At 38.2% G+C, this 11714-nt stretch overlaps 1 protein-coding gene across 1 annotated transcript; it reads right to left on the bottom strand.

Moving 5' to 3' along the window:
• Positions 1–2637: 2637 nt before the first annotated feature.
• cnot9 (CCR4-NOT transcription complex subunit 9) lies at positions 2638–11692 on the bottom strand. Its single transcript, XM_034134526.1, has 8 exons — positions 11341–11692; positions 10544–10729; positions 10240–10355; positions 6059–6168; positions 5856–5965; positions 5000–5098; positions 4788–4879; positions 2638–2996 (listed from the first exon to the last, which is right to left on the bottom strand). The coding sequence occupies exons 1-8, from the start codon at positions 11356–11358 to the stop codon at positions 2828–2830; spliced, it is 900 nt and encodes a 299-aa protein (XP_033990417.1). The 5' UTR covers positions 11359–11692; the 3' UTR covers positions 2638–2827.
• Positions 11693–11714: the final 22 nt, after the last annotated feature.

The raw sequence follows: 11714 nt of genomic DNA, 5'->3' as shown, positions 1-11714 counted from the left end.
GTGCATGATAAAGACTCTTAACATTTGATATCAAAAGATTGCGTCTGAGCAGAGGCTGAGAAAGGGCTACACCGAACAACTTGGCAGTATGCCATTCTGCAGAGAAGAGACCTTATTGGTCATTGGTGGAATGTAATGTACTTTTGATGTATATGTACTTTACTTGACTATTTACATCTCAGAATTTCTTTTGACAGAATGAGTTACTTTGCTTTTTTTTTCATTAATACACAATACAAATCAACTTGATTTATCCCCATATTTACCACAAGCAAAACATTAACATACCTAGATTATAATTCAGAAATAAAACACATGAAATTACTTGCATAATTATTCATTTAACTTTTTGTACTTTAAGTATATTTTTGATGTGAGTATTCTTTACTGGAGTAAGATTTTGAGTGCAGGACCTGTACTTGTAATGGAGTATTTTTACAATGTGGTATTGTTACCTAAGCAAAATATCTGAATACTTATTTCACCCCTGTGATAGACAACTGTTTAGATGTGGTTTTTTATTACAGTGTTCACTTTAAACTATACATCTCTACTGTCTGACGTGCATTTGAAAATGCATTGATTATAGTTTAAATCTGTTTTAACATGCAAATAAATTGGAATTTCAGTGGGTGCGGATGTGGACGTCTGAATCCAAAATAGCAACATAAAAAATAAAACATCACTTTTTATCCACCTTATAATGGCTTCCCACATATAGGGAAAACGCACCAAAAAGCACCTGATACTTAGGATACTTAGGAGCATCTCCCCTGGGGAATGGAACTGCTCACAAATGCAAGGCTCGAGCGATGGAAGCTGCCCATCTCATCTCATGGGGCCTGCTAATGTACTGGTGAAAGGAAAGTAAGGTTCATTAGAGTTAGAGTGAGCACTCAGTGAGCAGGTGAGACAATTTCCCATCAGTCCGACAAAAAATGAACTAAAGATGAACTGAAGATAACTTTTACTGCACTATAGAGCTTCATACAATATTAACCAATTAAAAAGATCCTCTTGAAGCACTTTACATATAGTGACAATGACACCTCTTCAAAATACTGTTAACCTGTAGTGCAGTAAACAGACGCCCTGCAAGGAAAGTGAGAATCATTTTTCCGGTTATCAATTTTCCAAATCCTATGTATAAATAATATACATGGGAGGCGTGTGGCGCAGTGGGTTAATGCGCTGATCTTCGAATCAGAGGATAGCAAGCTCGAGTCCCACTGCAGTCAGCATGTCGTTGTGTCCCTGAGACACTTCACCCCACATTGCTCCTGTGGGGATTGTCCACAGTATTGAGAATGTAAGTCACTTTGGATAAAAGCGTCTAACAAGTACATGTAATGTAATATCATTTTTTCTCCCATGTTTTGCTAAGACTTTACAGGTACAAAGGTTAGGGTTAGTTTTGCCAGTCGCATGTTTTTTTTTTAACCATTTAAATCTTTCTTTGTCCTTTTTGTGGAAGAAAATATTTTCTCGGGTGATTTGCTTTTTGTGTTTGTTGTAATACCTACTTTGGCCTCAAGAAACAGAAACATTGTCCTTGCAGCCAGTTCACTAATGTTTTTTTGTCATTTTAAATCTACGGCGGCTGACATTTGCAAACTCACTAGAACAGCCCAAACGCTTGTCGACGTTCGTGGATTTATAAAGTTGGCCAACTTTCACTGTTGTTGGAAACTTACCATAAATGTTAGTTTTAGTACATCACTTTTCGGTGTCCCCATTTCTGTTTTGTATATGCATCGCTTTTAGTAAACACTGCGCATGTTTTGTAAAGTTGGTTAATGTTTTCTGTGGTGATGTTTCTTCATTTGCATGCGTTTTGGCTCACATGTGTTTTAATATTTGCATTTTTTTTTAAACTGGAGCGGGTTTCTCCAAATGGAAATGTTTAGGGCGCGTTTGCACCCGTCGGCCACCGTAAAAATCAACTAAAAAAAGATTATCCTGACAAAATCTCTCTTTACACTGAAATACAGCTGGGACAATCGATTAGTTAATGGACAGAACCTCCTAGGATGTGTGAAAAACTGTTTATTTATGAAATATCTTCACCAGCTTCAACTCCATTTATGTATTACCGAGTCAACATACTTAAAGCCCTTAAAAATAATATACAGAAATACTTCTTCCGTTCTACAGTAATATCAGCTGACAGAGGCTTAGCAAAATAAGATTAAAAAGTCTGACTTGAAATTCAAAAACGAACAGTTCCAACTTTGAAAAGGAAGGTAACAAAAAGTTACAGAACTAACCGGGAAAAAACAAGAGCTGACCGATATTTTGCAAAACACTTTTTATTGCCGATAATGCAATAATACAGCAATATCAGCAATAAATGTATAAAGGATGCATTTTAATGTACATGTAGCACATATTTGTTTTCTAATTTACATTTTAATGGATTTTTCCGTTGTTATTTATAGTTAATTATAATTTCTAGTGAAATTTACTGTTAAAAAATTCCTTCAATGTTTATAAAAATAACTAATTTAGAAATGTTTTCCTTTTGGATTTTGCCCCAAAAATTAAACTAATAAACAGTCAACATATTATTACTGGATTGAATTTATTAGAAAATATCAGTTATCAGTATTGGCCTTAAAAATCTGCGATCAGACAAGCTCTTAAAAAACAGATTTTTATTGTGTGGAAGTGACATACTGGCAGAAAATAAAGGTGTAAATGATCTATCCAAACATTCCTCTATTATGTCCTTCTCTTTGCAGACAGTCTGAGTGCCACTTTGGCAAAAATTACAAAATCTAGAGAGGGATGAGTCTGTGTAAGCAGTAAACACACACTTTGTTCCTCATCACTGGGGGGCCAGTGGGATGCCTCTGGCGTCGGTGACCTGGCCCTCCTGCAGGTTCTTCACCAGCTGAGCCAGCCAGCGCTTGGTGGTGGTGTCATCCTTCAGAACCTGGGCGAAGGTGCTGTCCTTCAGCTGGTCGGGCAGACACTGACGCAGAGCCTCTCTGGCTCTGAGGAACAAACACAGCAGAAAATAATGTACACTTCTGTAAACAACCGCTTGCGCTAAAAAAAAAAAAAAAGCTTCTCCACTTGGTGGCACCAAAGCGAGAGGCAGTGGTGGAAAGTCACAAGTACATTGCCTCAAAAACTGTACAGAAGCATAACTTTGAGGTAAATCATGCTTGAGTTCCTTCCTGTCTGAACTGATTATTTTCACTTTATGCTACTTTATACTTCTATTGTAAGTACTTTTACTTATGATACTTTAGGAATATGTCGATGCCAATACTTTTAACATCATATTATAGCAAGATTACATACACCTCAGATACGTTTCTGCTATTTATAAAGGTTCTCCTGATAATCATCACGGACTAATATTTGTGACCTGCTCTATCGAAATCAGTCGCATTGACCCGAAGACACATTTTGAGTTGTATACACTGTTGGAAAGAGGAGATTCCCAGCTTTCTAATGATATCAGGATTGTTTTTGTACTCCAAATATTAAGCTAAATATGTCACATTATATAATGACTGTCACAGAGTCATCATTTTGAGAAAAAGGCCTTCAAAGTTTCCTCTTCTCTGGAATCCATCGATCTGATTGATTATTAGCGGAGCAAATGATCAAAATAGTCCGGAGGGAAAATATTTCCGTTTGGATTACTGGTCTGGGGGAAGCTCGCGAGTGTGTGTGTGTGTGTGTGTGTTTGTGTAATTTTGCGTTTGTGTGCATTGTGAGAAACACCGGCTGTTGTTATGCCTGCTGTGACGTCAAGTTACTCCGTTCTCCGCTTGTAAATATGCCGTCACAAGCTTCATAGTTGTATTTATCATCTGAATTTGCCGAAACAAGTTTAATATTCTGAAAGCCAAGACTTTGTTTAATTGAAATCAGATGAAAACAACCTGCCGTGTTATCTATGATTACTATATGCCTTACATTCATAATTTCAGCCGGAGGGAGGGGGTGCGGCGCTGAGGAAGAGCAGATTGCGCGTGAGAGGTGCCTGTCATCTTCCCTTCACAAGCTTCAAACATGTATTTATCGTGTGATTTTGGAAATAAAAGTTTCATATTCTGAAAGCCAACACTTTGTTTATTTAAAATCAAACAAAACACCCGAACCCCGAAAAAATAGTTTTTTACGCAAACCCACGTTTATTTTGAAATGAGCCGTTGCGACTTCCGACTGATTTCGATAGAGCGGGTCACATATGTTACGAGTACAACCATTTTTCTGCAATATGCTTTCCTGATATGCATTATAGCTATAATGTGCTGTATTTGATCTATCTGGTGGGTCGACAAAATATTGGTAGATTTAAAAAAAATCTGCAGAGCTTTCCCGCAGGACAAGCAGAATCCCATGCTGTCTGTCATATACGGTGGAGAAGAGCTGCAATCAAAGCAAAATCCACAGCAATACAAAATAAAGAATACATCGTAGGGCCATTCACATCAGGATGCCACCACCTATTTTTAAGAAATCCAAAGAAAATATAATTGTCATAATAGCAGTTAATGTATTTCCTTACCTTTATCTAATAAAAATATGTGTGCAAACATTAAGTTCTGATCACAGGCTGCTCATGCATTAAACGACAGTCAGCGCACACATTTGTGTAATGGCTCCTCCTAGTGGCAAGTACTGATGGTCACATTTTTGTTCTATTCTCAACCCTGTCTCCAGAGTGGGGAGGGACTGGTCATGTCTTTATACAAATCTCCATGCAATCAAGAGCCACAGTTTAAACAGGTGGCCCCAGACTGTACATCTGTAAAACACTGCTTTACCTGAGATTGTCTGAGAGGCGAAGGTAGCAGCGGACAACGTGCTTCAGCAGGCGTGCGGAGGGCTCCTTAGAGAGCTGGAGAACCATTTTGCCCTGCAAAGAAGAACATGAAATATTAATATACAATATTGTGACAATTGATGCCAAGTGTCACACCTTGCAGAGAGACTTGGAAGGTCAATCTCATCAGTAGGTTTCCCAAAGACTACTTACAAGGATCATGGCCACATGTGAGAAACGTTCGTATGTCTGGCATATATAAGCAAGTCCTGTGTCGTCCAATAGGATCTTCTGCAGTATAAAAGTAGCAACCTGAAAAACAAAATGAAGTCAAAAACACAGAGCAATCAGCAGAAAAAGATGGCCAGGAAGTACAACCTAAAGGGAAGACAGTATGGGCTCTTCCAGTGTTTAAATAGTTGCTGCAGTTCTAGCTGTTGCTATGCAGTATAAAGGACTACTTTTTCTTTGTGGAAGCAATACAGGAATTTATGGATAAATAAAATCCTTTTTAAATCAATATTTTGAGTCAAACTGTTGATGTACAGTATTTAGTGAGTAGTTAGTAATAGCGGGATAATGTGCAGCGAGCTGGTCATTAATGAGAAAAGAAGCCCGACAGTGAGCAGGATCCCGACAGGAGGCACATTATCCCTTACGTATCTTAGTAAGAATCAAGTATGAGAGGTAGATCTTTAGTGCGGAATTGAACCGCTAAACTTTAGAAATTCTTGTGGCACCTGCTTATTCAACAGTTTGCGCTGCTTATGCATCACTACAGCCTTTTTTGTTATCCGCCTGTCGATTGGGCAGAAATGTCAACTTTTTAAACCTTAAGCCCATATTAACATCTGTCCCTAAAAAAAATAAAAAAAAGACTACTGCACTTAATCAGTTGTAATGAAAAGCAGCAGGTTGGAAAAAGTGACTGGTCTTAATAAATAAAAAATGAAATATTGGCATTTGATTGGTAAAAAGTGTAGCCGATAGAGAAAATGTTGTGGTTGGACACAGATTGAATTAAATGTGAGACAGGACTGCATGATAAGTTACTGGAAGAGTTCAGTACCGTCTTGGAGAGCTCGCTCCCTGACTCCATGATGCGGAGACACAGCGGGATGATTTCAGTGGTGAGGAGGAAGTTTATCACTTCTTGTTCATCGGTTTTCACCAAGGCACCTGTGGAAAACACGCAAAGACAGCTTGATGTGACACCGTTTTTTGTTTTTTGAAATCAAGAAATAAAGACACTTGAGCAGGAGTAGAGTTTACCTATGACTCCGAGGCTGGTGAGTCGCAGATACTCAAACGGACGTGTTTTGCTCACAGTGTGCAGGAAAGGGTAGAGGAAAAGAGGGATGTGGGCAGCAAGAAAAGCTGACCTGGAGGAACACAGAAGGAAAAGGATTTGAATCAATGTGAGCAGACAAACACAAATACACAGCAAATATCACACAGAAGCAACAAGGTCACTTTAATAACTTATGGATTTTAATGACATTACAAGCAATTACCTTCACAAAGAAAATGTATTAAAGTCCAAGTTCTTCATTGTTAGACATACTCTTTCATCTACACATTTAAAATGAGTCAAAAGTCATGCCTGATAGAATCATCAGCTGTGAGTAGGCCTGTCGCGATAAGCAATTAATTGACTTATCGTACGATAAATAAAAATGAACTCGATAACTTTTCTGACCTCGAAAAATTGCCGTTTACATGCGTGTTTGTTTACATAAAGATGTGACCGGCCACTCTACCGGCCCGGCGCGCTGTGTCTGCTGGCCAGGCGCGCTGTGAGGGGCGGGGCTCAAAAACAGCCAGGTCAGGACACTCCGCGTGCAACAGCGTAGCAGCCAAATTAATAATATAGAGACAAGCAGGAGACAACGTGTGACATACTCGAGGGGAATTTGAAGTTAAATGGAATTGGTTGCAAAACCTAATACCACATCTCCGGTGTGGGAATATTTTGGATTTAAGCCAAATCAACGAGGAGAACCTACGGACTTGAATGAGCCGGTATGTCGCATTTGTTTTAAAAAGGTAGCAACAAAAGCTAGCAATACGACCAACCTTAAACTGCATCTGAAACACAACCTACCCATTCCGTTTTCCCAGCTGGGAGCAAACACGGCAGCAGGAGATGGAGAGCCCCCACCTTCCCGACAGTTTACAATCAAAGATGCATTTGCCCGACAATGCAAACATGTTGGTGTTCCTTGCTCGAAATCTTTGAAATACAGATTTGGATATGGCCTGTTGAGGCCTCTGGGTCTTTGTATGGACAGTGGACTGTTGTTTTAAAAGGAGTTTTTTTGTGCCTGTGAGACAATGTGTGCTCTTATTTATTTATATATATATATATATATATATATATATATATATATATATATATATATATATATATATATATATATATATATATATATATATATATATATATATATATAGAGAGAGCTCTGTTTTCCAGCCTGAGTCTATTTCATTTATTGTTTAGGTTGTGTGTGATTTAATTAGTTCTATAATTTTATTTATTTATTATATATAATTTATATATTTGAATATTATTTCACATTTCATTTGCAATGTTGAATGTTCAATAAAAAGTTCTGTTTGAAAGGATGTACTTGAATTATTATTATTATCATTATGTCAGTGGTCTAAAATGGTCTTACAACGGTGACGACAATATTATCGTTTATCGCAATAATTTCCGGGAAAATGTATCGTCCAACAAAATGAATTATCGTGACAGGCCTAGCTGTGAGGCATTAACTTTAAAAGCCACTAAATGTAAGAGCCATTGGCAAAACAGTTGAATTTCCTCTGAATTTCATTTGAGTATGAAATCATGGTTTTGGACTATGCTTAGGTTAAGGTTTTAATTGTTTACGACAGAGATGTATGCAGTCAAGCAGACTCTACTGTGCATGTCAAAGAGTCTAAATGGCGTAAAGCCAGTAGGATGCATGGATCGTTTTTGACCGTGTGATAACATGTGATCGTGAAAACGTGTTGAACTGTGTTAAGTCTAGTCGTGTATTTGTTTTAATTAATTAAATGTCTTCAAGTCGGCAGTGGACCGTCAAGATGCCCAGGGGCCTCATTTATAAACGGTGCGTACGCTCAAAAGATGGCGTACGCCAGTTTCTAAGCAATGTTTGGGATTTATAAAAAACAAACTTGACGGGAAAATGTGCGGTCCTCCACGCAAACTCTGACCCATGCGTACGTACAAAAACGGGAGAGACGAGAAACTGCGACATCGTTGGCAGAAGGAAGAATGGAGAGAAATATGTGGAAATAATACCATAAATAAAACGTTACCTCATGTATCATATATGAAGATTAAATTGATGATTAAACAAACGCCTGTTTGAGACTCCTCAGTGCACAAAAACGTAACTTGGAGAAATAAATGATGTTATTGAAAACCACCTCGAATATGTTGTCTTAATGTTATGACATGTATTCTCATAAATGATGCAGTATGCAGAATTACTTTAAACTGAGGCCGTTTTGCTTTTCTATAGGTTGTATAGATACGAGCATGGTTTTATATACTATCATGTTTAATCATGTTTTATGCCGTTTGCTAAGACTGGAGAAGTCGCTCATAAAACACAGGAGGTATGGAAACTAAGAACACCATATATTTGGTAGATTTGGCAGCTGATATAACTCAACACATTTGTTTTATTTCATTTAACTGGTGGATATAGAGTTGCTGCGGGGGGGTTGAGACGCACAGGCTGCAGTGGAGACGCTGCGCACAGCTGATCGACAGCTGGAACACAAACCACTAAATAAAAAAATAAACATGAATTGACTCCACTCCGCAGGGATCCCCCGATACTTTCTTACAGTTTCTCATCATGGGGGGGGTCTCCTGTCCCCGGCACAAACACACTGACACACTGCCTGTGGAAGGTTATGTGTATTTTGTCATTAACTTTTTTTCGGACCACTTATTTATTTATTTTTGTGAAAAATGATCCGACCTCCATGCTGCTACTCTGGTTCAAAGTGCATCCACCAAACAATGCGATTTGTCTCCACCTTCCCAAAAGAACCAAAATCTGACACGGTGTGAAATGTCTTTTTTAGCTGTGCTGTCGTCATTTCCTGCGATCTTCTTCATGCAGTCAGTCAAAATGAATATTAATACGGGGCGTTTCTTTGACTATTTATAGGCAAATATGGGCGTTACGTGAAGCCCTCAAAAGCTGCGCCGCATTTAGAGTTGATTGTGATTTATAAAAGGGAAACGCAGTGTTTTATAAATCGGAAAATGTCTGTGCGTATTTATTTGCTTTGTCCTACGTAAGCAACCTTCACGTGAATCCTACGCAAGGCTTTATAAATGAGGCCCCTGGTGATTTTGGATACTGTGATTTAGTTTAAATAAACCATCAAGACGTACCCGTCTTCCATGACTACATTAGGTCTTCACTAAAGGTTTGAACTTTTGAAACACAATTCAGAAAGAAAATCTCTTTGCAGACTAAGTTGCCTAAGAAATATAACCTTGGATAAAACAGCTACTAGACTAAATATTTATACCCTCATATTAAACATTCAACTCTCACTGAAATTGTTTGCCAGTGAATATTTGACAGTGTTCTGTATAATAATATGAATTAAAAAAATTTTGCGCTTTTCATGTACCCAAGGACACTTATAGATGATAGCATTTGAAGAGAGTTTGCCAAAATTGTGAGCAAATTGTGTCACGGTATTAAACCAAATGTCCCGGTCCTATAGTTTAAGTAGCATTACAAAAACTTTTTTCCGCTATAATAGTGGGGCATATATGCATTGTCTTTAACACAGGAAAACCCGCTTAAAATAGAAAAAAGAGAATTTTCCCTGTGCCAGAAGGCAAGTATCTCTTTTTCTCTGCACCAGCAGTAGGTGAAGAGTGAACATGTTATGCGTGTTCGTTTTTTTGTTTCCGTTACTTATTTAGTCTCTTTTTTAAATGTTCAAAGACAGAGTTATTGATTGTTGAAAAATTCAAAAATGTTAAGGAGTTTTATTTCTGTTTTCATGGCAACGATTAGCGAAAGAAAACTATACTGTTCTGGAGTCAGGTGGCTTTGAGAATTCGTTGTTCTTTGATAATTATAAAAAATGTTCAAACCCCTGTTGTTATATCACCGTGCGCCAGATAGCATCACATTGGAATGAACAGGTCCGCTACAGACAAATCATACTGTGACTACCGCAGAGTCATGTCTCCCAGGAATAAAGGCAGATTGTTACCTTTAACCTGATTTTCCCCTAGGATTAATAAAGTATATTCAATTGATTGATATCCAATGAAGACAGAAGCCATAGGTTAGTGGGTTATTTTGTCCAGTGGGAAAGGAAAGCTTCCTGTCTTCATCAGCATTAAAAGAAACAAATTAGTTACACAGCAATTTTTTATCTAATTAGCTTCCCATTACCTTGTCTCGGGGTGTGAGGCAACACACTGCAGAAGTGCCAGGGCATTGCACACCCTGTTGGACTGGTGAGCTGTAAGCGTAGGTGGGTTTATAGATGGATAGATGTTCACTATTTCCTAATAAAGAGAAAGAAAAAGACGAGGTACAAAATCAGTTAAACGTTCATCAAGGCCACACAACAGCAGATATAATGAACATCAGAATCAGAATCAGAATACCTTTATTCGCCCCACAGAGCGTACATTTACATACAGGTGTAATGACTAATGAGATACTACAGCTTGGGTTGGGATATGGTTCATACCTGCAGCAGGGCAGCAATAGTGCCACAGGAGTGCCAGAGCATCGGTGCCAGGTCTGGCACAGACTCTCGCTTCTTGCTAAGCTCCAGCAAGGCATTTTCTCTGGTCTCTGGACTGGACAACTCATTGATCCATTGGTAGATCTTCTCCCGGTCTACCTGGGCCAGGGCTGTGACGTTAGTTACAGCCTGTAAGGGGAAGGGTAGATATTCAGCAAGTGCATCCATCATCGACAAATGAATTAAGCCTTGGAAACATACTGTGTATCAATGTGATACCATTAGTAAAGACACTTACAACACATATCATATGTATAATATATGTGGGCCCATCCACAATAAGGCACCACATTATTGCTATGAAAATATATAAAAATGTGTCTGATTTTGTGAGTGTTTATTGGGAAGTTTTACTGAGATGTTATTGCAAACTTTGCAGCCAAACATTGTTCAAAGCCACAAACCTTTATTTTCCGCTCTGATTGTGATCCCTATATTTTTAAATATACTAAATGTGTCGGACTGATTTTGGGGAAATACAGATAAATAAATATAAGCCATCTAGATGAATATCTACAATGGCTGAAACGGAGTAACGTTAACCATACAAAAATTGAGTCTTAGAATGAATGCACATATTTTACTCAGTGTAAAGACTGTAAACACAATGTGTATGTATAATAATGTCAGAAATTATTTGTCAAGATGCTATTAACAATCAAAGCCCCATAACAAAAGGGGGATGAGTGTTAAGACGGTTGATAGCTTTCTGTAACGTTATAATGAAATTAGATACTCACAGCTCCCGTGGCCAGCATTCTCTGAAGCTCTTTGTGGTCCAACCGTGTTGTTAAACTACTGCTTCAGCTAACGTGTTGTGTATTGCCAAACTAATGTGGCAGCAATGAAACAAATTTGACGTAATTAACACAAAGTAATGGCAGCTAGCCCAAGCTAGCTGCTAGCGTCAACGTCTTGACAAATGGAATCCTGTAGTTCCGCGCGCACATCAACGTTACAAGCAACGTAACTTCATTGCGGTAACAAAACGTTAATATTTTTGATAATTCTTGATAGAAACCAGCCTCGAGAGTTCAAATTTGAACGTTATTGTACAATAAACATAATCCAATGGCGAGTTTTTTTGCGGGCAATGGTGGCAACCTAAATACAT

This window comes from Trematomus bernacchii, unplaced genomic scaffold, assembly GCF_902827165.1.
Source record: "Trematomus bernacchii unplaced genomic scaffold, fTreBer1.1, whole genome shotgun sequence".
Lineage (NCBI taxonomy): Eukaryota > Metazoa > Chordata > Actinopteri > Perciformes > Nototheniidae > Trematomus > Trematomus bernacchii.
The sequence above is the reverse complement of the archived record's forward strand: the minus strand, read 5'-3'. Positions and strand labels throughout refer to the sequence as shown.

Coding starts and splice junctions, on each gene's coding strand:
- cnot9 (XM_034134526.1), bottom strand. Junction 4,880..4,999: donor CACATGTGGCCATGATCCTT/GTAAGTAGTCTT, acceptor TCTTCTTTGCAG/GGCAAAATGGTTCTCCAGCT. Junction 2,997..4,787: donor CGCCTCTCAGACAATCTCAG/GTAAAGCAGTGT, acceptor TTTGTTCCTCAG/AGCCAGAGAGGCTCTGCGTC.